Source organism: Dermochelys coriacea, chromosome 8 (assembly GCF_009764565.3).
Source record: "Dermochelys coriacea isolate rDerCor1 chromosome 8, rDerCor1.pri.v4, whole genome shotgun sequence".
In the NCBI taxonomy this organism is placed as follows: domain Eukaryota; kingdom Metazoa; phylum Chordata; order Testudines; family Dermochelyidae; genus Dermochelys; species Dermochelys coriacea.
This window is the reverse complement of record NC_050075.1, coordinates 71,208,293-71,236,020: the sequence shown is the minus strand read 5'-3', so window position 1 is coordinate 71,236,020 and position 27,728 is coordinate 71,208,293. Positions and strand designations below refer to the sequence as shown.

At 41.4% G+C, this 27,728-nt stretch overlaps 2 protein-coding genes across 2 annotated transcripts in view; both read left to right on the top strand.

Annotated features, from left to right (window-relative positions):
• AGL (amylo-alpha-1, 6-glucosidase, 4-alpha-glucanotransferase) overlaps window positions 1-17,847 on the top strand; it is a 60,448-nt gene extending 42,601 nt beyond the window's left edge. The window contains 6 exon segments of the mRNA XM_038412187.2: window positions 3,905-4,017; window positions 9,552-9,763; window positions 10,276-10,373; window positions 10,999-11,086; window positions 11,183-11,316; window positions 14,051-17,847. Coding sequence (XP_038268115.1) covers window positions 3,905-4,017; window positions 9,552-9,763; window positions 10,276-10,373; window positions 10,999-11,086; window positions 11,183-11,316; window positions 14,051-14,168 — 763 coding nt within the window. The 3' untranslated portion in view covers window positions 14,169-17,847.
• Window positions 17,848-22,497: 4,650 nt separating this feature from the next.
• The window catches only part of LOC119859715 (putative ferric-chelate reductase 1), a 44,992-nt gene continuing 39,761 nt past the window's right edge, over window positions 22,498-27,728 (top strand). Inside the window, 3 exon segments of the mRNA XM_043491307.1 lie at window positions 22,498-22,529; window positions 23,290-23,332; window positions 23,334-23,413. Coding sequence (XP_043347242.1) covers window positions 22,498-22,529; window positions 23,290-23,332; window positions 23,334-23,413 — 155 coding nt within the window.

Genomic DNA, 27,728 nt, shown 5'->3' with positions numbered 1-27,728 from the left:
TGCATGAGGGACTCGGCCTAGGGACGGGGCATGCCCCGGTCCCTAGGCTTCAAATCTAGTGACTGTTGCAAAAAGCCCATGCCAGTCAGTGATCCTCATAGAAGCTGCCTAAAGTGTTTAGGGGAAACCCACGTGAGCGACAAGTGTTGCATTTGCTAGATCTTCAGGCCACGGACCAAAAAGGAGCGGGAATTCGTCTGAGTGCTCCTTACGGAGTCGGCCCTCGCACTGTCCTCAGAGCTGATGAGATTGGACTCTGCTCCAAGCAGTGCAGCCTCTGTGCAGAACGCGCTACCGGCACCGACCTCTGACTGGCACCAATCCCCATCCTCGGTACCAGCTAAAAAGCAAAGAAAGGTCAGGAGAGGGTGTTCTCCTATGTCCCGTAAAGGGAAAGAGAGATGGAAGAGAGCAAAGACCTGTGCGGGGCAGCTCTTCCCCTCCGGACAATGACCAGGCTCTGACTCCCACAGACCTGTCAAGCCCACTTCAAGACCCGCCCCCTCACCCCAGGAAGCAGCAGAGGCACTTGGCACCTGGCAGTGCTGTCTCACTAGAGGCCTTTCAGGCCACTAAGGACATCTGTTCCTTCCGGTGCTGGGCACGCCAGCCACTGAGGTGCCCCATTCAAGGGGTAAACCTGTCTTGGGACCCTTCCAGTTGTCTCCATCACTGCAGCACCATTCCTCACTGCAGGGGGTACCCCATCAGCACTCGCCTGAACAGTGCCACCAGCCCCAGACATGGGTCGGCTCACCTGCATAACAAGCAGGCATTTTGAGGATGTGTTCGAGAGTGACCTTCCAGCCTGTGTCCTGGATTCTGCTCCCCTGTAATTTTCCGTTTATCACCCTTCCTCTTTGCCTGAGCCTCTATAATGTCGGACCAGTGGGTCCTCCACAGTGGCAGGGGAATACCCTCCGGTTTATTTCTATCCTACTCTTCCTCCCTGTTCTCCTTCAGGGACCCTTCTCATGAGCATCTGCTCGCTCAAGAGGTTCAGGGCCTTCTGCAGGTGGGAGCCATGGAGGAAGTCTGTGCATTTGAGGGGGAAACGGTTTTAGTCCCGCTATTTTCTTATCCCAAAAGCCAAGGGGGGGATCTACACCCCATCGTTGACCTGCGGAGCCTCAACAAGTATCTTAAGAAACTGAAGTTCCACATAGTTTCCTTGGTCTCTATCATTCCTTCCCTGGATCTGGGAGACTGATATGCTGCCCTGGACCTGGAACTCTTACTTTCACACACCAATATTTCACAGACACAGATGGTTCCTATGTTTCGTAGTTGGGACTGTCCACTACCAATTTGCACTCCTCCCTTTTGGCCTAGCAGTGGTGCCAAGGATGATTATGAAATGCATGTCAGTGGTGGAGACCTACCTTTGACGTCGGGGTATCCATATTTACCTGTACCTCGACGACTGGCTCATCAGGGGCTGCTCCAGGGTCCGGGTCCAGAGCAGCATCAAGACGTTGCTTTTCAGGCTCTCGGCCTGTTGATAAACAAAAATCAACATTGATCCTGGTCCAACGGATAGATTTTATCAGAGTGGTGTTTGACTCTTTGTGAACCAGAGCATTCCTGCCAGACACCAGGTTCAAGGCAGTGTCAGATCTGATTTGCCAGTGTCACCGCCCATCCACTCACCACGGTCAGGGTGTGGCTTATACTATTGGGGTACATGGCAACATGCACATACGTTGTCCGACATGCGAGACTCAGGCTGCATCCCATCCAGTTGTGGCTGGCATTGGTCTACTCCCCAGCCAGACATCACCATCCCCCTGGGGGGACTTGTCTCTCAGGTGATCCAACCCAATTCTTCTGTTGGAAGGTGTGCTGTTCGTGACCCCACGACCCGTGGTCTCCCTGATTTCGGATGCATCCAACCTCATTTGGGGAGCGCATCTCGGTACACTGTGGATTCAAGGGTTATGGGAGCTCAGAGCCATTTGCCTGACTTGCGGTGTCTTCCTTCCCTAGTTGTCCAGTTGAGTGGTGCAGGTGTTGATGGACAACACGGCATCTAAGTTCTATGTCAACAGGCGGAGGGAGCTCGATCGTCGGCTGTGCCAGGAGGCCCTCCATCTGTGGGACTTCTGTATCCAGTGGGCAATCCACCTGGAAGCCTCGCACCTTCCCAGCATCCAGAACATACTGGCAGATCACCTCAGCAGGTCCTTCTTCAATCGCCATGAGTGGTCCCTTCACTCAGAATTTGTCAGAATGCTCTTTCAGAAGTGGGGAGCTCCCCAAGTGGATCTCTTTGCCATCAGACAGACCAAAGTGTCATGAGTTTGCTCTCCAGGCCTCAGCAGAGGCTCACTATGCCTTTTTCCTGTCTTGGTCAGAAGATCTGATGTTCATCTTCCTGCCAATTCCAATCATCAGCAAAGTTCTCTTGAAATTCAAAATGGACCAGGCACGGGTCATATGATCGCCCAGCATGACTTCACCAGCGTTGGTTCGGTGTGTTCATGGACCTGTCCGTTGCAGCCCAGTGGCCGCTTCCAGCCGCCCAGACCTACTCTTGCAGGATCACTGTAGACTCCTGCACCCAAACCTCGCCTCTTGCTACCTTACAGCCTTGGATGCTGCGTGGCTGAATCCAGAGGAACAAGCTTGCTCTAGTCAGGTACAGCAGGTTTTCTTGGAGAGTAGAAAGCCTTCCACCAGAGCAACTTACCTGGCGAAGTGGAAGCATTTCTCCTGCTGGGTATTGGAGTGGAATATCTCCCCAACCCAGTCATCTCTGCCGTCCATCCTGGATTACATGCTTCACATAAAGCATCAGGGTCTCTCATCTTCTCTTTGATCAAGGTGCACCTGGCAGCCTTATCAGCCTTCCATCATCGCATCCATGGTAGATAGGCATCTCATGAAAGAACACCAATCAGGTTCCTGAAAGGTCTTGGAAGACTCTTTCTGCTGATTCGGGACCCAGTTCCCCAATGGGACCTTGACCTGCTCCTCTCCAGGCTCACAGGTCCACCCTTTGAGCCTATGGCTTCTTGTTCCCTTTCTCATTTGTTTGTGGAAGGTTGCATTTCTTGTAGCTATTACCTCGGCGAGACATGTCTCTGAAATAAAAGCTCTCGCTTGGAGCCCCCGTTCACGGTATCCTACAAGGACAAGGTCCAACTGCAGCCCCATCCGGCCTTGCTGCCAAAGGTGGTGTGTCACTTCCATGTCAACCAGGATATTTTCCTTCCCGTCTTCTATCCAGAGCCTCATAGGACCAATGAGAAGAGGCGGACTGCACCGCTCTAGATGTCTGGCGCACCCTGGCTTTCTACCTGGAGCACATCAAACTCTTCCGCAGATCGACCCTGCTGAGTAAGAGGATGCTTTTTGAGTAGCTCTCTTCTTCCCAGAGAATCATGTTGGACATTTTTGTTTTTTTCTTCAGGTCTGTCTGATGAGACTATTGCCCTTCCCATCCCACCTTATTTTAATATGTACATGAAGCCACTAGGAGAGAACCGTAGTGATATGATGCTGTCACTATTTGAATGACTGGCAACTAAATCTCCTTTTTGCCCACAATAGTCACTTGTGTTTCTAGTTTCTTCGCAGGAAATTTGAAAATTGAAGTATTCAATTAGAGCAAGTTGGGTTTGGCTCATCAGATGCTGGGAGGTAATTGAAAGTGTTTGAGGAGGGCATCAGGAATGGTGTCTGCCTATGTATATGGATTTGTCAAGAAGTTTCACTTCGTAGAGCATCAGATGTGATTTTTAAACTGACAGTAATGAGTGGTTCTTTTTTTTTAGAGGTTTGAATACATTCATGGGGAAAAATCCTCAAATGTTAGTATCTGCATAAAAGTCTGTGACCTAATATTTTCCTTTAAGTTTCTTCTTAAAAGCAGCAGCTGGTTTTTTTTTTTTTTTCGTCTTAGAGATGGATCTGCTGTGGAAATTGTTGGCCTATGTAAGTCAGCTATTCGTTGGCTGCTGGAGTTGTCAAAGAAAAAAGTATTTCCTTATCAGGGAGTCACCATAAAAAGGCATGGTAAGCAGGTTTATCTCATAAATGTGTGATCAGTGTAGAACCATCATAATTGAATCAGTGGACCAGGAATCAGTATTGTCTTGCAATCTGTCTACCTTGTGAACATTTTAATAAATATTATGTTTGGGGAATGGGTGTTCATAAAATTCAGGATAAGGCTAATTGTTCTGCATCTAAATAGCAAAATCTGTGCAAAGCCCACAAAACACACTTTTTTGTAATCTAACTAAACCTCACTAGCCCAGCTTTGCGCTTCTGTGGGGTATCAATATGGCTATGAATTCACTTGTTCGTTTGAGCTGATTATGACAGGAGTTATAAGACCTCTTAACCCTTAAGTGTAAAATTAATTTTTAGTTTTGTACTGTATGCTCTTCTTAGGATGATTTCTGGGGAGAATTCAGTACATATTACAGGTTTCAGAGTAGCAACCGTGTTTAGTCTGAATTCGCAAAAAGAAAAGGAGTACTCAGAGACTATCACATTTATTTGAGCATCATTTGTGAGCTACAGTTCACTTCATCGAGACTGAATATATAAGCTGTTTAAATCTCTTAACAAAATAATGATTAACCTTGGGAAGCAACTATGTTAACTGTTCCTTTATGCAGTACTTACCCCAGCCCCAAACCCAGTCCCAGACCTGCCATGGCCGGGGGAGAGGCGTCCCTCTTCCGGCCCCGGACCTGCTGTAGCAGCAGGAGAGGCGCCCCTGCCATGGCCAGGGGAGAGATGGCCCAGACCTGCCACGGGCAAGGGAGAGGCACCTCTCCCCCATCAGCCTAGTTGCTGCTGTGGGGAGAGAGAGTTAGGGGAAATCCTCTCTCCCCGCTGTAGCCCTGGGACAGCCTGCATGCCAAGCCCCTCATCTCTGGCACCACTTCAGAGCCTGCAACCACAGCCCTCACCCCCATACCCCAATTCTCTGTTCCAGCCCCGAGCCCCCTCCTACACTCCAAACCCCTCAGCTCCGCTCCCGCCACATGAATTTTGTTATGTGCACCAATATGGAGGTTATGTGTCACCGATCACCTCCATATTGGTGCAAATAACAAGTCATTCCACACATGCGTAAGAAAAATTAGAAAAAACACTGGTTAAATTCCTATGTCCACTCAAAGACTTGTGCCTCCATTTTGTATTTATTTTTGGAATGGCTCTTAGATAAGCAGTGTTTTTGCAAATGATTATATGTAGTACATGTAGAAGAAGATCAGCTGTTAAGTGGGATTGTACAGGTTAAGTCAGTACAGAATTTAAATCATAACATTTGATTTCTAATGTTAGTGTTTTATATACTCTTTTTTTTTTAAGAGACTCTAAAAATGATAAAAAGAAAAGGAGTACTTGTGGCACAATGATAGCGCAATTAGATATTTGTTCATTACATTGCTTAAAGGAAGAAAAGTCCTAGCTTTTGGCAGATGCAGCAAAAAGCAAGTTGGTTTGTTCAGCAACAAGGGAAACGGAAAATAAATGGCTATCGATGTCCCCAAAGCAACCAGAGTAGATAGGGTAACGCTAGAAGTAAGTCATTTTACATGTCTAGGGAGTAAGAAGTCCAGTAATGGTGGCACCATGCTAGATGTCAAGCACTGACTATTAAGAGCAGAAGGCAACTTTAATAAACTTTTGAAAAGATTTGGAAAAGTAGTATGATTGCCACTAACAGAAAAATACAATGTTTAATGCTGGCTTCATGTCTGTCCTTCTCTATGGAGCAGAGTCATGGAAATCTACAATAGAAATTGATAAGATCAACTCCTTTCGCAGACATTTACTTCGGTATATCTTCAGAGTTCAGTGAAAAGAGTTCCTTACAACACTGAATTTGTTCTCCTTAGAATTTCTAATGTAAAGTATCAAACGTGGTCAGAAGACAATGATGGGCATATTTAGGAAACGCTTTAAGGATATCACCAACACAACTTCCGTATCAAGTGATAATATGGACACTATCTGGAAAGAGAAAAGAGGGCAACTTAGAGAAACGTTACATGGAACAATGGAGAGAGAAGCCAAATTCATCAGCATGACTCTCAGAAGCCTGGTTAGACCAATGAAGATTAAATTAAATGGCGGAAACTGGTGGATGCCCTATGCACCTAAGAGAGCAGGAGGATAAAGAAAAGATATTTGAAGAACAGTGAAATGGCTTTACAAATGATTACAGGGAGCTCTTCCCAAGCATAAAGGGCAGCATGGGAGAAGGCATAAAAATACTTGTTTGAAAATTTTCTATAATTTCAGTTATCTGCCAATGATGATGTTTCAGTCACATTATGTACGTCACATAGCCACAGTATATCACCTGTAGCAAAAGGAAAAAAAAAATCTCCATCATCCAGAAACAACCATAGATAAGTTTTGTGATAAGAACCAGCAGATTACAAAAAGAGGTAATTTATGAAAAATTGCCCAGTTTGTTTATGCAACAAACTCTCCTTTTTGTATGATTGAGAACCCACACTTTTTTAACATGGTTCAGTAATTGACCAGGATACAGTCCACCCAACAGAGCAGATGTCGCAGGCAAATTGCTGGATGAAGTGTATGAAAGAGAAATTTGAGCAGTGTGCAAAAGGTCTAGAGGGTAAAATTTGTTAACCTGAGTCTTGATGGGTGGAGCAATGTCCACAATGATCCTTTTGTATGTGCTTGTATGACAACAGAATAAAGGAATGTCTTCCTTACAGAAACAATTGATACATTAGGAAATGCACAAACAGCAGAATACTTAAAAGAAGTAGCAGTAAAAGCTATAACAAACTGTGGGGGGAGAGGGGAATCAAATGTCTAGTATGCGCTTGGTCACAGAAAATGCTGCAAATGTATCCAAGATGAGAAAAAATTATTTAGAAGAGAGTGAAGAGTCCCAAGCTAATAACATACAGTTGCAGTGCTCATTTGATGCACCTCCTAGCCAAAGTCTTCAGTGATCCAGAAATGAAGGCTAATGTTGTTGAAATTGCAAAATACTTTGCAGCAGCTACTCTGAAAAACCAAGGGAGGAACCAAGCTAACTGTCCCGCAAGATGTGTGATGGAACTCAGTAGTGGACCGTTTTGAGCACTATATCAAGAACTGGCCTAATCTGATGACAGTTTGAGAACAAAATCATGAAAAAAATAGATGGCACTGTCACAGCCAAAGTTCTCAACATTGGGCTTAAGAGAAAAACGCATGCTGAGTACCCTGAAGCCTATTTCTGTAGCCTTGAACACAATGCAGGAAAATAGCTGTTTTATTGCTGACACTGTTGAAATTTGGAAGGAACCGAGTGAGATCTTAAAAAGAGAAATATACCATGATAGAGTTAAATTACAGGCATTAAAAAAACGAATGGGACAAGTACTATCTCCAGCTCATTTTCTTGCAAACATTCTCAGTACTTGGTACCAGGGTCAAACCTTAACTGCTGAAGAAGAGGAGTTGGCAATGACTTGGACATCCAGCAATCATCCCTCCATAATGCCAACTATAATAAACTTCAGAGCTAAGGGTGAACCATTCAAGAAATAACTTTGCTGCTAATGTTTTAAAGAAAGGCACACCAGTGAACTGGTGGAAATCACTTAAGCACTTGGATTCAGAGACTGTTGAAGTGGTGATCTCACTTTTAATAGCAGTAGCTTCTTCTGCCAGTGTAGAAAGAATATTTTCTTCCTTTGGACTACTTCATTACAAATTGAGAAAGCGTTTGGGACCTGAAAAAGCAGGAAAGCTTGTTTTTTCTCTTCCAGATTATGAACAAACAGGAAAATGAAGGTGAAGACGACCAAGTTACCTGCAGAAGCCAATATTTTAAATTTCTCATGTTGACCTGGCTGACAGTCAATTTAATTTTTGTGTTTTGGGGTTTTTTTAAACATTTTAAACTTGTTTTTAGTTAAACAATTTTAACAAAATCAAACCTGATTTTAAAAAACTTGAACGTTTAACTAAATTCAAAAATTCACATGCTGCTTTTGTTAAAATATTGTTTGCTGTTGAAGAAAAAAATCTAGACCTACATAACGTTGTTTTAATTAAATAAAACAATTTAAATGTCTGTCTGGTGATGTCTCCTCCTAATACAGCATGGCAAGAAAATCCTCCAAATATTAATGATTAACCTGTTGAATTGGAATTAGTTCACTTCCCAATGACTTCATAAATATCTGCTTCAATTAACTTTGTTAAATGAAATAACCAAGCAATCATTCATTTTCTGATATACCTGTAAAATTAATCTGAAAAGTTTTCGAAATAAATCACTTAATGTATAGTGTTTACCTTCTAAAAATGGAACCTATATCTCTCTTGAGTTTTGAAGAACATGTATTAAGGTTATAACAACCTTGGTTATAATAACCAACAAGAACGCACTTTTATGTAGAAATCCATGATTTAAATAGTCTTCCTGACTAATGATTTAAATCATGATTTAAATCAAATGTACTCTGCTAATCTACTGTTAAGTCAGTTTGTGGTGGGTACCAGTCAGCACTGAAAGGCTTTAAAAGGGATATTTGTGGAGAATAGGAACACCTTTTAGCTTCATTGAACTGAGCTTTTTAGAGGGATAAGGGTGGGAAAATGATAAATACTTAACCTTAAGGAGTCTCTCAAATAATAAGTATCTATGCTAGTTGTTGTAAAAGAAGTAGTCTGTTGCCCTGTCAAAATGTGTCCTGAAAAACTACAGATATATTTACAGAGCAGTTTAACAATTGTTATATATAACAGAGGCTACTACTATTAGTTTTCACCTAAGGAGAAAACCCAACCTAAAAAACAAGCAGATCTGATGCATTCATAGTTGGTCTATGTTTAAATCACACCCCAGAGAAAGACAGACTAGGCATAAACAGATATAAAACAAGATCTTCTACATCTCTTTTTTTCAGCAAAAAATACATCATTTACTCCCTCCCAACCCCTGGCCTTGGATTCACTTAGCTCTTGTCCATCTTGATGAAACATTTTAAAAAAAAAAAAAAAAACAAAAAAAAAACCAGAACTGTTTTTTTTAATTCTGTTTAAAAACTAGTTCATAACAGTTTAAACACTATTTTCTGGTTAATCTGGATGAGGCATAATATGTGCTAGACTGCAACCTAACTAGTAGAGCTCAGTTTAACTACACCATTTCTTAAAATGGCTACTCCCCATCCAGACTAACCAGGCAAACCCTTTGGGCCTGAACCAGTATTAAGCCATGTTTAAAATCTACTCCCCTAATACTGTTTTATTCCCAATATTGATGAGATTTCAGTCCACACTATCTTGGGAAAAGGGAAAAGAATTTCCCACGCCAGCTCTTGAATCTAGATAGCCTGTGTGTCCTTGAAAGCATTTGGGGACCATTGGCATAACCTTCAGTTTTCACGTTTACAGTAATCTACACATTGTTATAATGGCCATTCCTTATTTTATTAGCAGCTGTAGAAGTCTAAGACTTCAAGTATGCAATAGTCAATAATATTTACAAAACTAAGGAGAGGAGTAGATTTATTGCCAGAAAACAAATCCTGTATATTAACATTTTTCAGGAAAAAAGGAAACCATCACATATGATGAGTGGAACAGGAAGATTGAAGGGCACTTTGAAAAGCTGTTCTTTGTTTCTGAGAACCCAGCAGATCCTAGTGAAAAACATCCAAATCTGGTTCACAAGCGTGGCATATACAAGGATAGTTATGGAGCTTCAAGTCCATGGTGCGACTACCAGCTCAGGCCAAATTTTACTATAGCAATGGTTGTGGTGAGTGGAAAAACATGTTCAAAGTCACAGCTCCTTTAACTATTTTGATTGAATTGAACTAAACTTGCATGAGGGGGTTCATTTGCATGGGGTAAACCAGGAATTACTTGGAATACACTTGTATCTTTAATAGAGTAGTGGATTTTTCTTTAATAAACTTTCAGCATCGGCCCATCTAGAACCTCTTCCAAAGGATTAACTTAATTATGTTTGGGCCTGTTAAACAATGTGTCATTAAGATAAATCTAAAAAGGCACTTCCTATGTTGAAGATGTTTGCAGGATGCTAATTGAAAATTGCCCTTTTTTGTTTGTTTTTTGTTTAATCTATTTATGGAATTTGTGAGGAGTCCTGGTACATTTTAAATGTATTATAAAGGGCTGTAGCTCTCTCTATGAGCATATTGAAAAGTAATAGAAATGTTTGAAGTGAACTATGCAGTTTGTTGATTTCATAAAAAAATACTATTTTTTAAATGCAAAGTTCATTGATTAAATCTGTTTTTGTTCCAGGCCCCTGAGATATTCAGTCCTGACAAAGCTTGGAAAGCTCTTGAGATAGCAGAGGAAAAGCTGCTTGGTCCACTGGGCATGAAAACACTGGATCCAGAGTAAGCATATTAGAGATTGTGTAGTATACATAGTTTTAATCATGCAACAAGACTAACAGTAAGAAGTTCACTTTGATGCATTTTGTTTCGTTAAGAATACCTCAAGTACTGCAGTAGCTAATTACAGTATATAATATATTTATTTTAGTCAAGATTATTTAGCTGTTCTAAATCCAGTTCAGATTCATTTAGTTATTTACAAAAGTACCATTTTATTCACTATCTTGCTCCCATTAGAAGTTGGTCATTAAATTTTCAAAAACTTCTAATAAAACTGGCTAATATTAGTTTGAAAAAAAGCAGCACATAGAATTTTGAGCATAAGTTGTGACAGAATTGTGAGCAAAATACTTTAGTTATGGACTGAACATAAAGTTCTATACTTATAGCTCTGTAGTTCATTGTATTAATACAATAGGTCTTGCATAAACTAACCACTGAAGAAAATTAATGCTATAATTATCTTGTTAAGGCCAAGATATAATGGTCCTTCCTACTGTGCCCTTGTGCTGTGCTGAGTACAATCTAACCATGTGAATTCATATTATTTTGAGTTATTTCTCTAATGCATTGAACACATTTTATTTAACTTGTTGCTTTGTCTAAATCCTGTACTTTCTTACAGTGATATGGTTTACTGTGGAGTATACGATAACGCCCTGGACAGTGACAACTACAATGTTGCCAAAGGTTTTAATTACCATCAAGGACCTGTAAGCTCTAAAATTCCTGAGTTTCACATTAAATTAAAATGTGTTGATATCTCAAATTGATAGCTAACATACTATCTCTTACATCTTTTTGTTTAGGAATGGCTCTGGCCTATTGGATATTTCCTTCGTGCAAAGTTGTACTTTTCCAGGTTAATTGGTCCAGAGATGTACGCAAAGACTGTGTTTTTGATTAAGAACGTTCTCTCTCGCCATTATGTTCATCTTGAGAGGTAGGTCATCATACAATTAAAATATTAATCCAAACTAGTGGTGTCCAATGTACAGTTGCATATAAAATATATGACACACAAACTTTCTTCAAAAAATGTGTTTAAACGTTTAAGACCTACAAAAAAGCACCAGTGATTTGGTGTTTTCTGAGTGTAAAAGTCACCATCATGAGCTAGCAATGCCCCTCTGCCATGTACATTGGTCAAACTGGACAGTCTCTACGTAAAAGAATAAATGGACACAAATCAGACATCAAGAATTATAACATTCAAAAACCAGTTGGAGAACACTTCAATCTCTCTGGTCACTCGATTACAGACATGAGTGGCTATTCTTCAACAAAAAATACTTCAAAAACAGACTCCAACGAGAGACTGCTGAATTGGAATTAATTTGCAAACTGGATACAATTAATTTAGGCTTGAATAGAGACTGGGAGTGGATGGGTCATTACCCAATGTAAAACTGTTATTTCCCCCCCTCCCTACCCCCCCGGTTCCTCATACGTTCTTGTCAACTGCCCGAAATGGCCCACCTTGATTATCACCACAAAAGGTTTTCTTCCTTTCCCCCACCCTCCCTACCTGCTGGTAATAGCTCATCTTAAGTGATCACTCTCCTTACAGTGTGTATGGTAATACCCATTGTTTCATGTTCTCTGTGTGTGTGTGTGTGTGTATATATATATATAAATCTCCCCACTGTATTTTCCACTGAATGCATCCGATGAAGTGAGCTTATGCTCAAATAAATTTGTTAGTCTCTAAGGTGCCACAAGTACTCCTTTTCTTTTTGCGAATACAGACTAACGCAGCTGCTACTCTGAAACCTGTCACTATGCAGAGTGCCATTTAAGTCCTACATCAGCCTTCAACATAGGCTAAACATTACTGCCTTTTTTTAACCTCTGAAATATTTAATATCTGCCCTATCACAAAGTGAGTGAGCAATTTTAAAATCAGCCATGGAGAAGAATAAATAGAAAATATTAAGAGAAAACAGAATTTGAGGTCTAAATTGCTAGACCACTTACAAAAATGTGATGCAGAAGAAAAAATATGGATGTGTACTTTCAAAACTGCTAAATATCAATATTTTTCAATAGTCTTTTGCAATCAGTTTGAGGGCTGATCGCAACAGGTTAAATAATGTAAGGAAATAACTGTTAAATTGTATAAAATGGGATTACATAACTTCTGAAGTTAACTGGGTAGGTCACATGAATGTGCCAATTAATCATTACTATAGAACTGCATTTCAGAAACTAATCACTTCACTGCACAATGGAAATATTACTTCATTAAGAAAACGGAGGCATTTACTCCCCTACAGTGCATATGGTCTTCCCTAATCTGTCCCCCCCCGCCTTTTGTTCTCTTGTCCACTCTTTAGTCTTCCCTGTTCTTCCTGCAATATTTTTTCTCTATACATTTGTTCTTCTCCACTGTAATTCTGAATAATTCCCATTTTCACCCTTCCCAAAGCATTTCTAGATAAACCGAGATCCTTCAATATGCAACCCACCCAGTTCAATGGCTGGAAGACTTGATTGGACCTGCAACATTCTGGACAGCTTTAGAATAAAAGGGGAGAGTGTTCTGCCTCCCCATGTGTGCTCTGCCACCCATTGGCCAGCCAAAGGGAGATGGGAGCCAACTGACTCCTTGTCCCCAGCATTATCAATTTAAACCGTTGTATGGGATTTCTCAAGCCTCTAACTCAATTTTATTTGAACCCAGTCTTCCTACCTGTAGTTGTATAGTAGTATAAGAACGGTGTTTGAGGACGCTGTGGGTCTGACCTATTGCCTGTGTTAGGGAGAAGGAAGCAATTTTTCACATTGGGACCAAATTAGCTGAGTCCTAGCAGGTTTTTTTCATAGCATCATGATGGCAGTTAGGTTACATAGGAATAGCACCTGAGAAATCTAATATTAGGAATTTGTAGGAATGGTTAATTCATCGTAGTTTTCGGCTGGTATCCATTGCAGATGAAAGGCCAAAAGGAACAGCACCATCCTCAACCTCAAAATACGACCAAACAAAAAGTAAAATTGGTAGTTCCGAAACTTATGGCCTTGGGATGTCTGACTGGCAAGCTGTAGTTTTATTTTCCTGTGTTATCTTTAATGTCTAATAGCAGCTCTCAACATTTCCCTTGTGTTCCCAGATACTTTGTTTCATTCAGTTAATGAAAAACTGAAGGTAGAAGTGAAAAATACAAGTTTATTTAAAACAACTAGACCTACCATTTAATTTGGAAATCTTAAAATGGCTTGAAATACAATTTCATAAATAGCATGGATTAAAAAAAAAACAGTCAGGCTGGTAAGAACCTTATGTGCATGCACAAAATCATGCTGATTGCATTATTTCAGTATTATTACTTTTAAAAAGTAATAAAGTTGCACTGCAAAGATACCTGTACTTCTCAGGTTACTGAAGGCTCCCCTGCCTGGAGTCTCAGGAAGCTCAGGAATTTACACGTGTTTTAGTATTACGATGTATCTTGTCATATGTTAATGCTCTCTTATTTTTATTTCACCACTTTAATACTTTTGTAATATTTTCATTGTTTGGTATTTCTTCTTTTGTACACTTGGCTTAATTGACTCATACTTTAAAAACATGTTAGAAGTATACTCATAAAAGAGAAATGTTCTTTTAATTTGTTATGAAATATAGCATTAATCATATTTTACGCTGGGATTTTTAATTTTTTTTTTTGTGCCAGGTCATCCTGGAAGGGGCTTCCAGAGCTGACCAATGAAAATGGGCAATATTGTCCATTCAGCTGTGAATCACAAGCCTGGTCAATTGCTGTTATCCTTGAGGTTCTTTATGACTTGTAAAAGTTGGCTTTGATTGCTTGGTAAAACTTCCTACGCACTTGTATTCAAAAGGTACAAATGAAAAGTTTGCTCATACTGTAGTGAAAATGTTTTGCACAGTCATTTTAAATAACTATGGTGTGATTTTTTTCAAATGTGCTTAGTATCTGTATCTCCCATTTACAGAAGAGGTATTTAAGGGTGCTGCTCAGCACTTCTGAAAATGAAGTCATTAGTATGAGAAAATATATATATATATATATATATATACACACACACACACACACACGATACAGAAAAACTTATAAAGCAGCAACTTGGAGAATGTACAAAAATGCATTTAAAATAGCTTTTGATTTGTACACATACTAAATTAAACTATATCCCGTATAGCAAGATGTTAGAAGAATAGTCTGGTTCCAAATTAGAATATGAATGCCAAGTGGTTCCAAAAATCTGAGTTTAAACTCATGGGGTTCTCTTTTCCATATTTTCTGTTAGTCAATAGATGCTATGCACTCTCATCGTGGGGGAGAATAGATTGTACTATAGGTAGCATGATGTGTTTTCTGTTACAGTTGTGCATTTCATAGATTGCACTTTCATTAGTGTTTTGTCCCTCTGTGCTGAACTATGTGGCTTTTCCTAACAATTTCTTCTCTTCCATGTTCAATTAAACACTCCCTCAAAAAAATAGTTTTCACTCTTTACAGATAATGGTAGTAAATTAATATCTTCACAAACTTTTAAATGAAATTTGAGGACAGTAATTCTGAGCAATGACGTGGATGTATCCTGTGTGTGATACTTTATAGGTTATTTTTTTGTGTTGTGGACCATATGGCGAAATTCTATTTCTTTAATTTAACTTGGCTTAAAATAACATACATCTGTCAACAAATGTGTTCTACCAGTAGGAAACCAGAAGAAACACTTTATCATGCAATGTCCTGTACGTATATCAGGATCCAGGAGCCTACAGAGTTGGGTGCTGACTTAATGATGAATTTGAAATAATTGTAAATTTATTTCAGCCTTTGCTTCAAGTAATCTTCTTCACTGGGGGTGAAATTCTGGCTCTACTGAGGTCGATTGAAAAACTCCTTTTGATTTCAGCGGGGTCAGGGTTTCACTCTAGTTGCAGAAAGGGGGCAGTCTGATTCCAAAGTCTTTCGATGCCTTGCTAATAAGAGCAAGGGTACTGACAGCTGCCTGTTGCTTTTCTTCCCTTGAATGTTACTTCCATCAGAGTATTTGTTCTCTAATATATAGACACACACATACCTTTACCTGATCACAACCCAAGCTTTTCAAAAATTGGGGTGGGTGGGCTGGGAAATGTATCCATTTGAATCTTCTGCTGGTCCTTAAAGTAATGAATAGACAACAGTTTGACCGGTAATATCCTCAACATCACAGAAGGAAGTACAGCATTGCATTGTAGAAGAAATGGACTGACAATACAGATTGAAAATACAAACCTGCCCTACTTATTATTATTCTGTCATTCACATATATTTTACATTCATGTTTTAAAATTTGCCCAGCGCATTTAAAATTTGTTGTTGGCACATACCTACCTACTTCATGAGAATATACAGTTATAGGTATATTTAAGAACAAACTGCTGAGAGAAGCATTTAGGCAAGCAAACTAAAGATAAAAGTCCAGTGCAGTTTTATTTGTGATGAATTTCAGAGATTTATTTTATAGAAGCCAGTTTAGTTTTGTTCAGGTTATCATTTAAATTTATGGTACTTCATTGGTTACAGTTGCACTACTCAGATCACTTGGTCATATTCACTTTTTTTTAATCTAACCACTGTTTGTTTGTGTGATGTGGTACTTTGAATACATGAGGCAATATCATGCTTTCCCCATATAGAGTTTTTAGTTGAATAGAACTCATAATTTAGTAATATACGTCGCTCTGTATTATTAGTGTGTTCTTAAATTTTTATATAATTGACTTTCCTTAATATGGGTTCAATTAATTGGAAGTGATGCTTAAAGGAAATTTATCTCGTTCAGATTTTCTTTTGTGCTTCGGTTGTGAGCTGTTTGAAATGGATTCTTTAGGAAACTTTGTCATCTAGCCTGACAGATTGCATAAGAGATGAGACAAAAACATAAGTTGAAAGGAAAATGATTCATTTTTCTTTTGTTTAAAGAATATCTAATTCTTTATACCTTTAGTAATCAGGATTTCAAAATTAGGATCCAGATTATTTTGGTTCTTGAGTACAGTTTTTTGACTAACTGTATTTGTTGAAAAGTCGGCAACAGCCCAGTAAAGGAAAATGTATATGCAGTCATAAATCAGCATGCCATTTTACGTGTTTCTGTGTGCATTTGAGAAAATTCAGACAGTTTTATTTTTGAAACATTTAATAATGATACATAAGGAACATAAGAAGTTACTGCTTTCCCATAACATTATGGGTTTATTTCTAGCTTAGCTGTTCATTACTGTGGTTAAAATTGGAAAGTGTACAGTGGGTTAACTTGGGTGAGAGGGAGATGGGATTTATTCAGTAAAGCTATCTTGAAATTGGAAAAGTTTGAAGAGCTATGATTGTTCTAAATAGATTGGGATTATATTGACTGCAATAACAATCTCTAAATGTAAGAAATATTCGGGAGAAATTTTGCTTCAAAACTTTCCATTTTATCAAGGCTAACTTAAAAAAGTTTTGTGAATTGCACTGTTGACGTGAACATAATACACATTTCTCATTGCTAGTTTATTTTTAACTTAATTAAAATATTTAAAAAGAAATTACGGAGATGTACACAGATATATACATTATGCTAATTATGAATTTTGTGAATAGATGCATGTTTAAAATGCTACTTCTGCACTGATTAACTGAATGTAATTCTAGTGACATATATACTTTTAAGAATAAAGTAGATAAAGTTATATATTATGGGCTGGTTTTGCCCATTAAAACAAGAAAATTTAGATTTTAAATTACTACTCACTCCTTCTTGCTTTGATCTCAAACACTTCAATGCTTTTGGTCAGACTGGACAATTTAAGAACAAAGTGAGGAAGTCGTAGGCAACATTTCTTGAATTTTCCTCTGAACACATTTAAAATAGCTAGTTTATGACTTGCATTTAATTTTGGAGGGTGGAGGGAAGAGAGGAACTGTTGATCTAATATTTTATTTTGTATGTTGAGCTTCAGCACCAAGTAAACTGTATACAACCAAATTACAAACACCTTTAAAAATAGTTGGCTGTAATGTAGATATGTTGACTGATCCTGAACCATAGTGACGCTAACACTATGGTATAATATACTGTAAAACTTAATCACTCAAACTTATGGTCAGTAAAATTCTTATTTTACTTATTTAGGTAAACTGAATGGGAACTCCGTACCTCTGCCATGTACCAATCTGTTTCTTGATCTGTCTGCTATAGAGCAGAAACTAATAGCATTGCTTCACCAGATATTTTTTTTGTCAATTCAAGTAATGTGCATTATTTCTAATCTGTTTTCATTCATTTAATAGATTTTTACTGGTCAAAAATGCGTAATTTTGAGAATCTTTAAAACAAGGAATCATTCTAGTACTGCATGTTGTAATATAAAATGAAAAGATTGAGTCTAGCATAGCAACTACTGAATTTAGAAAAATGTAATTCTTCATTTGTCTGTGAACAGCATAAAATAAAAGTATTTAACAAAGTTGTGTTTTTCTTTTTGTCACTTTGTAGTTCCCCAACAGTCAGTTTTTTAAATCTTAAACTGTTAATGACCAATCTTTTTTACAATTGTTGCTGCTGTTTGCAAATCCAGAAATCCTCTTACTTAACAACAGAAATGAACTGCCTATTGCCATTGTTTAAGCTGAAGATATAAAGCATCATTCTCTAGTTCACTTTTTTCACACATAACTACATATAAATATCTAGCTAATGATGACCCATGATGCCTATGTACTTAAGTGTCTTAAGTCTGAATCCAGATATCTAAGTTGAAACAACACTATTACAATTACCAAAAAACAATGAGGATAGCAGTCTTTAACATACCCTGTTGTAAAACTCTTTAATGGACACATCTTCACCATGTAACTTGCTGTGTGAAGTCTCAAATGGTCAATGAAGTGTTCAACTTCACGTTCTTTTGCCAAGGAAGAAAATACCCAGTCACATAAGCTTTTGAGCTAAAGAAAAGAAGATTTCCGCTAAAATGAAGTGTAGGAATTGTGTAGTTGGTTGAAACTAATTTCACTTCTGATTTTTAATTCAGATGAACCTTCTGAGGTCTTTCCTTGAAACTAAGCAAGATTACTACATGGTAATTAAGCTAAATTGGGAGACAGTTTCCTTTATAATTTATATCATAACTTCTGCTAGAATGTGAGAATCCAGGAAGTATTGTACAAATAGACTTGTACCAATAGTCAAAACATATTACTGTGTATGAATCGGTGTCCAGTTATAGATAGTTTTTCAAAAGAGCACAATTATTAACTAGTCTTTTCATATGTAGAAACTTTGGATTCAAATCCTAAATCACAAATAAATGGAAATAAGACTACATGAAACATGTGCCATTGGTTTGTTAGCTTGCATTTCAGCCTTATTTCTCAGCCCATCACAAAGATGGTTTTCCAAAATTTTGTGAAGTAAAAGTCACTATCTTCATTTAGTAAGCTCTAAAAGGAGTGGAGAAGCAAAGGCCAGTGGGGAATGGAGCCAGAATCCCTTTTTAAGATTGATGAGAACCTCACGGTTTTGGTTCCTGACTGAAACTAAATATCAAGAGGACTTTTTTTTTTTTTGAGTTATCTATGCAGACTTAATTGAATCGCCTTTAGGCATTGTCCAGTACATGGACTTGCTTTCTTGAATATTTCCCAAACCATGAACTCTATCCTGATGGATGCTGTGCAGTGGTTTATTTAACTATACTTCTCAGTTCTTCTGGAAGATAGCACAAATGACCATTTGCTTCCGAGAGTATGTACCTCTCAATTTTGGGGGGGGGGGGTAATAGGGAGACCATGAACATTATGGCCTGCAAAGAGGTTCTGTGGGAAACTCTTTTCTTGCTCTTTTTGCAGGATCTGTGGCTAGGCTGAGTAGAATTACTTTTGCAGCACTGAGTATTTTCAAGATTCCAGTCATCCATTCATAAGTGGTCCAATTCTTACATTATTCCTTGCATGTGATCTCTGTTTTAAACTGCAGAGTGATATTTATGAAACACCATTTTCCAACAGAGATACTGTAGGTCTGTAGTGAATGCATTAATAAAAAAATTATTATATGAAACTGTCAGTACATAGAAATACATTAAGGCTGCCATAACCTTATTCTTATCCCCATTACTCTTGCCTTTGCAGCATGTTTATATTTTGACTTTACAATGTATCCGTTAACATTGTTTCACTGCAAAGGTACACAATAAAATATCAATTTTAGTTGATCGGTTTCTATTAAAACAAAGATTTTCACGAGAGGGATCTTAAATGTTCTCTCAGGGAGAGAAAGCACAGCTAATTACACCTATTGCAGTAGTCAGTGCGTGTGGAGATACACAAAACATATACAAGTGTTTCATCATGGAAAACATAGTACTTGAAGTGAACTGTAGCTCACGAAAGTTTATGCTCAAATTTGTTAGTCTCTAAGGTTTCACAAGTACTCCTTTTCTTTTTGCGAATACAGACTAACACGGCTGCTACTCTGAAACCTGAGTTTATGGTATAAGTGTGTAATTGCATGAACATTTAAAGCGGGGTGGGCAAACTTTTTGGCCTGAATCTCACATCTCTGTGGGGAAATTGCATGCTGGGCCATGAATGTAGGGCAGGGGGATGGGGTGGGGTGTGGGAGGGGGTGCAGTGTGCAGGAAGGGGCTCAGGGCAAGGGATTGGGGTAGAGGAGGGGATGCAGAGTGCAGGAGAGGGCTCGGCAGGAGTGCAAGGAAGGGTGCTGAGTGCACTCAGGGCAGGGGGTTGGGGTGTGACAGGGGGCTCAGAGTAGGGAGTTGGGGTGTGGGGTGCCGGAGGGGTTTGGGCTCTGGCCCAGCACCGCTTACCTTGAGTGGGTCCAGAGTGGCAGCAGGGCTAAGGCAGGCTCCCTGCCTGCCCTTGCCCGGTGCTGCTCCTGGAAGTGGCCAGCACCATGTCCCTGCAGCCCCTGGGGGAGGGGCAGAGGGTTGTGCATGCTGCCCTTGTCTGCAGGTACCTCCCCCGAAGCTCCCATTGGCCGCAGTTCCCTGTTCCCAGCCAATGGGAGCTGCGGGGGCCAGTGCCTGCAGGCGAGGGCTGAGTGGAGCCCTCTGCCCCCCCTTCCCTCTGGGGCTGCTGGGACTTTGTGCTGGCCACTTCTGGGAGCGGCACGGGGCCCGCAGCACCACAGGGATGGCAATCTCGTGGGCCAGCTCCAAAGCCCTGACGGGCTGGATGCAGCCCACAGGCCATAGTTTGCCCACCCCTGATTTAAAGTGAACAACAGAGTGGCATATTTCACATTGCTTACTAACTTACTAACAGAATATTTAAACAAAAAAGATCTCTGTTGGTAAATTTCATGATTTCACTGATTTAAATCTGAAATGTGATTGTGTTGTAATTTTAGGGGGCCCTAACTCAAAAAGGAATTGTGGGAGGGGGGGTCGCAAGGTTATTGTGGAGGGAGGTGCGGTACTGATACTCTTCTGCATTGCTGCTGCTGGAGAGGGGCAGCTGCTGGCCAGGAGCCCAGCTCTGAAGGCAGAGCCATTGCCAGCAGCAGTGCAGAAGTAAGGGTAGCATGGTATGGTATGCTGCCCAGCTCTGAAGTCAGTGCAGAAGTAAGGGCGGCAAGACTGAGGGCTCCCCTGCCATAATAACCTTGTGGACCTCCTGCAACTCCCTTTTGGGTCAGGACCCCCAATTTGAGAAACACTGGTCTCCCTCAGTGAAATCTGTATAGTCTAGACCAAAAGACCAGATTTTGAGGTCCATGATGCGATTTTCATGGCCGTGAATTTGATAGGGTCCTACTCATGCCCCATTCTTGTATATTATGCCCTCGGGAGGCAGCAGCTGTTCTGTTGTGGTTGTTGCCCCACTCTCCCACTTGAATAATCAAGGTATAGTTTGGTCTGTTTCTAAAATGCAGTGGGTCTGACCAAACACTAGTTTTCAGTCTAGCTATACTGCCAAAGACCCTTAGTGTAGTAGATTCAGCTTATACCAGCAGCAGGAATTGTTTCACTGGTGTAGTTAAACCATCTCCACAACTGTCATAAGCTATGCCAGCAAAAAGATTCCTGCTGCTATAAGCTGTGCCAATATAAGGATTTTTGCCAACATACCTCTGAGTTCGGAGTGTGATTTCTCCCTCCCGCCACTTCTCCAGTGATGTTGCTCAGCCACCAAAACTTTGTAGTGTTGACCTGGCCTCAGCATTGGGCTCAATCCTTGGGGTGAGGGGGAAAGGCCAACCCTGAAGATGAGTTTTTTGACATGGAGACTATTTTAACAGCACAGTGGACCTAAATATATGTAATACGTAATATACTCAAAGTACAGGTACCCCTCCAAAGAAGGTATCCTTACCCACATTTTACAGATAATGGTAATGCTTGCAGGGTTATTTGGGGGGCGGGAGAGTTAGTATACCCTAAAATTGTGGCCTTCACATTGAAACACAGACATTGGAATGAATTTTATTCCCCTGCATGTCCTATAAGGGAAATTTCATACTGTGGATAGTTTTGACTTATGTAGAGCCTGCCTCAATCTCTCATGGTTTTTTTTGGACTCCTCCCCTTCCTTGTGAATTAATAAAGGTGATTTTTTTAAGTCCTTTCTAACTATGTTGAAGCAATTGGTTTAAGCAAACTGAGTTTGCCCTTCTAATGTACAAAGTGTCACTAATGGAGCAGATAAAAACTAATTCCTTTTTCTTGGGAAATTCTGAAATTTCAGAAACAATATTTCCAAATTGGAATGAAATCTCAGAGTTTTGTTTTGAAAAAGTGATGCTTTTTGACCTTTCTGAAACTTTTCTTGAGTCTCCCTGTGTTACCCTAGACTCTCAACAGGTGTGCAAGGAAACCTTGCTTAGTTCCTATCAGGTTTTCACAAAATTGTCGCAGTCTGGTGGAATGCTTACCCTTTTAAATATCTTCCATCAGAACACTGTCTATCCAGTTCTTGTAATCAAGTTATTGTAAGCTATATCTTGACTAACAGCAGCACTCCTAAACCTTTTGCAAGCTTCTAGCAATTTGAAAATAGGTGCCTGAAAAATCTGGCATAGTCAATAGCTATTAATCAACTATTCTATTTTGAAGTGTTTACCTGTTACTGTTAATAGTATTTGATAAGAGTACATGGCTCAGATGGAGCAAAGAGGAGACCTAGGGTCAGACCAAAGATCATTTTTGTATAGTCCAGCTCCTGCTAAGTTTGTAATGAACATCAAAATAATTGCTGGCTTTAGTATTGAGCAATTTTGTGCACATAACTCTTCTAACAAATGTGTTTTTGACAAAGTTTAAAAAAAAAAAAGACCTTTCTCATCATTGGTTCCTATTGTCTATCCTCTACTGGAGGGATAGTTCGGTGGTTTGAGCCTCCTAAACCCAGGGTTGTGAGTTCAGTCCTTGAGGGGGCTATTTACAGGAGGGATAGCTCAGTGGTTTGAGCATAGGCCTGCTCAACCCAGGTTGTGAGTTCAATCCTTGAGGGGGCCATTTAGGAATCTGGGGCAAAAATTGGGGATTGGCCCTGCGCAGGGGGTTGGACTAGATGACCTCCTGAGGTCCCTTCCAACCCTGATATTCTATGATCCTCCAGGTTGCACATTGTCCTCTGGTGCCAGGTTAGCTTAAGGCGTTTTCCCTTTTGTTTGTATTGCATTAGTACTTGGCATCCCTTCCCTTCCTTTACATCCCCGGCTTGGTTGCCTGGCAGAAAGGGAGGGGTTCTCCCCTGCCCTCTGGAACGAACGCAGCAGGTGCACGGTCTGGCTGGAGGACAGGGCATCTGCACTAGTACTGTGCTTTCCCCAATAGCTCTTACCCCTGGTGGTAGTTCTATGTGGAGGCAGGGGCAGTGCAGGAGGGTTTTCTCCCACGGTGGTGGTAGACTGGTTCCTTCCCTCCTCCCTCCTGTCCTATCAGGCTCAGGCCATCCCTGTCGCTCGCGGCGCTACCGCCGCCCTGGGGCCCCTCGTCTGTCCTCCCCAGATGGGTGGTGCCAGTCTGCAGGCCACGGCAACCGAGGGGAGAGATGCAGCCAGCTGGGGCAGAAGTAAGAGATGCGGTGCATGGGGACAGCCCCGGGTAGGAGAGGGGCTGGTGGCAACCCCAAAGGTTAGTGCTAGTGCAGCACCCTGGGGGGCTGCTAAGGACCCAGTGGGGTGGGTCTGTCCAACCATCTCTCACAGCTGTCGTATCTGAGGTTTGCTGAAGCGTTAAAGAGCAGCACAGATCTGAATGGGTAGCAGTCCAGTCCATCCCTCTGGCTTCTCATCCAGACCGGCCGGTGTGAATGCAAGCCCATGAACCAGTGTAGATCTGAGCACCCGTTGTGTGTTTGGACAGCAGCAGCGGGCTGGGTGCTTGTCAGCCAGAGACGCATTTCACTGCAATGAACCTGAGCTGCCTTTCAGGGCTGTGAGGAAAGCAGGTGAAGCTTGCCCTGTTTAAACCTCGAGGAGAGGGAGCTGGGTTTGTCTTGTGATGCCAGTTTCAGGGCTTTTCCTTTGAATACTTGAGAGCTCTATCCTGGGAGGTGGCTCTTGGAAGGTGAGGGTGCTCCTTACTCCTTGACTTTAGTGGGAATTGAGTGTGCCCGATACCTCAGAATCAGTCCTGTACTCACTAAGTTAAAATTGAAGTACGTGGGTGGGTTGGTTGAGTCTCCAGAGGTTTGTATCAAAGTGCAGTTGGGTGCGTTAGCCATCAAAGGAATAAACTCTTCTCAATGTGGCAAAGTCTGCTTCTAATGGAGATAAAGACAGATTAATTTTAAAACACTACTTGGATGTAAGGTACAGGTGCTTCAGGCTAATTATAACTTCTATATTGTTCACTTTAGTAACAAGGCAAGTTCAAGTACACAACAGAACAGGCAAGCAAGCTTGCTGATAGCAAATGGAAAAATCACTGTGGGAGCAATACTGAGGGGAAAACTGGGCTTCTGAACAACTTTGGTTGTTGGACCCTAAGAGCTGTTTTGACACTGTCTCTTCATGGGTCACTTGCAGTTTTGCAAATCTATGCATGGCTCTGTTTCTATCCTGGAAAACGATCCCCCAGTCTCACAGGCCTTGGGAGGCAGGGCAATCCTCATCTACAGACAGCCCCCCAACCTGAAGCAAATACTCATTAGCAACTACACACCACACCACCGAAACACTAGCCCAGGAACCAAACCCTGTTGCCTTGTCTGTCCCCATATCTACTCTAGCGAAACCATCATAGGAGCCAGCCGCACCATAAGAGGGTCATTCACCTGCACATCTACTAACATGATATGTGTCAGCAATGCCCCTCTGCCATGTACATTGGCCAAACCAGACAGTCTCTATGTAAAAGGATAAATGGACACAAATGAGACATCAGGAATAGTAACATACAAAAGCCAGTAGGAGAACACTTCAATCTCCCTGAACACTCAATAACAGATCTAAAAGTAGCCATTCTTCAACAAAAAAAACTTCAAAAACAGACTTCAAAGAGAAACTGCTGAGCTATAATTCATTTGCAAATTTAACACCATCAATTTGGGCTTGAATAGGGATTGGGAGTGGTTGGCTCGCTACAAAAGCAATTTCCCCTCTCTTGGTATTGACACCTCCTCATCAGTTATTGGGAGTGGACCACATCCACCCTGACCTAATTGGCCTTCAACATGGGTTCTCCACTTGTACGTTAACCCCCTTCTCTTCCTGTGCCAATATATATTTATGCCTGTTTCTGTAATTTTCATCCCATGCGTCTGCAGAAGTGGGTTTTTTACCCACGAAAGCTTATGCCCAAATAAACCTGTTAGTCTTTAAGGTGCCACCAGACTCCTCGTTGTTTTTGTGGATACAGACTAACATGGCTACCCTCTGATACTCTGTTTCTTTTGAAAGGTGAAAATGGAGAGGGCTTGTGGCAGGAATGCCATTTCAGATTTGGGTGGAGGGAGACCTTAACCATGATTCCAGGGCATACTTAGGCACTTGACAACTCTAGTTTTTTGGCAGATAACTTAGCAGTTAGCTGAAAGGAGCACTGTAGCTAATTCCTATATAAACAAAAGAAAATTAATTATTAGACCCACTCAGCTCTAATACTACCATGTTCTGACATCTTGTGGCAAGTCACTTAAGGGACACTGGTTAGGTTTAAAATTTTAATGTATATTCTTACTTTGTTAATAACTCTGGGGGCAGAGAGAGAGAGGCCCCATCAGGACTCCTTGGCTCTATCTCAGCTCTGGTAGGGAAGTGGGGTCTAGTGAATTACAGAACAGGTAATCATCAAATGATTCACCCCCTGTTGCCCACATCCAGCTTCTGGCAAACAGAGGCTAGGGACACGCAAAACATGGTGTTGCATCCCTGCCCACCCTGGCTAATAGCCATTGTTGGACCTATCCTCCATAAACTTATCTAGTTCTTATTGGAATCCTGTTATAGTTTTGGCCTTCACAACATCCCCTGGCAAAAAGCTCCACAGGTTGACTGCGAAGAAATATTTTTTGTTTGTTTTAAATCTGCTGCCTATTAATTTCATTAGTGACCCCTGGTTTTTGGGTTATGTGACGGAGTAAATAACATTTTCCTACTCAATTTTTCCATTCCAGTCATGATTTTATAGACCTCTATCATATCCCCCTCCTTAGTCGTCTCTTTTTTCCAAGCTGAAAAGTCCCAGTCTTTTTAATCTCTCCTCATACAGAAGCCATTCCGTACTCCTCATCATTTGTGTTGCCCTTCTCTGTACCTTCTCCAAATCCAATACATCTGTTTTTTTGAGATGAGGTGACCAAATATGCATGTAGTATTCAATATGTTGGCGTACCATGGATTTATATAAAGGCAATATATGATATTTTCTGTCTTGTATCTGTCCCTTTCCTAATGATTCCCAATATTCTGTTAGCTTTTTTGATTGCCACTGCACATTGAGCAGATGTTTTCAGAGAACTATCCACAATGACTCCAAGATCTCTTTCTTGAGTAGTAACAGTTAATTTAGACCCCATCCTTTTATATGTATAGTTGGGATTATGTTTTCCAATGTGCATTACTTTGCATTTATCAACATTGAATTTCATCTGCCTTTGTGTTGCCCAGTCACCCAGTTGTGTGAGATCCCATTGTAACTCTTTGCAGTCAATTTTGGATTAAACTATTTTGAGTAATTTTTTATCATCTGCACATTTTGCCAATTCACTGTTTACCCCCTTTTCCAGATGTCCCATTTTTAAAGGGACAGTCCCATATTTAAGCCCTCCTGTAGGTGTCCCAACTTTTTCTTAAGAACAGGCAACTTGTCCTGTATTTACTGTCTGCCCATCAGTACTGGAGCATCCTGCTGCTGGCAAGGCTGGTGTAACCACTAGGCGACCTAGGCGGCCGCCTAGGGCCCCAAGATTTGGGGGTGCCAAAAAGCGGTGCCCCCCAATTTTTTTTTACACTATTGCTTCAGGCAAGGGGATGCCGTGGCTGGCAGCGGCAGGGGAAACAGTGCAGCCAGCAGCGCCTCCCCCTGCTCCCGGGGGGGCTGCCAGCCAGGGTGACACAGCCAGACACACATCAACACTTTCTTGCCTCCTGGAGAGACTGATGCAGTCTGGTGCTGCAGCTCCTGCTTTGAGCAACTTCTCCCTCCCCACTCCCCAGCCCTCTTCACCCCCGGTATCTCCTCCTCCCCTGCCCCGAGCAGTGCCCAGCCCAGGACTCACCACTCTGTGTCTCTGCCCAGGCTCAGAGCAGCCCCCGCTCCAGCCATGCCCCACACAGGGGAAGCAGCCCGCTGGTAGTGCTCCCCCTGCCACAGGGTGCCAGCCCCTCTGCCCTGTGCCTTGCAGCCGGGGGGACTTTTGAGCGATGAGACGGCTGAGTCGCCAGCTGGCTTTGTCTCTCTTGGGGATCCTGTGGATCACTGCTCTCCTCTTCTTCTTGGGGGTGAGGAGGACACTAGAGGTGGCAGGACCCGAAGGGCAGACGCCAAAGGTAATGAGCACCCACTTCTCTTCGGGGACTGGTGGCTGGGGTCAGATTGGCACGAGGGGGCTTTGCAAGAGCAGTGTGGTGTACCCAGCTGTCCCGCAGGCTAGAGCCCCTGCAAGTGGCCGCAGGGAAATGCCCGAGCACACGTGCAGCTTTGAGAACAGTCACGTGGGAGAATCGCTTGGTTCAGTGCCCTCCTTCCCCTGTGCTCGTGCTGTATGCCAGGCTTGGGGAACTGGGTGCCAACTTCTTTGCAACAGTTTCCCAGTGAAGTCCTTTAGTCTCCTACTTCCTTAGAGAAGGCAACCAAATCAGGGCATGATGCACTGAGAGCATAATCACCAGGGGCTGACATTTATCCATTAAACCCCTGACACCACCTCTTCCTGC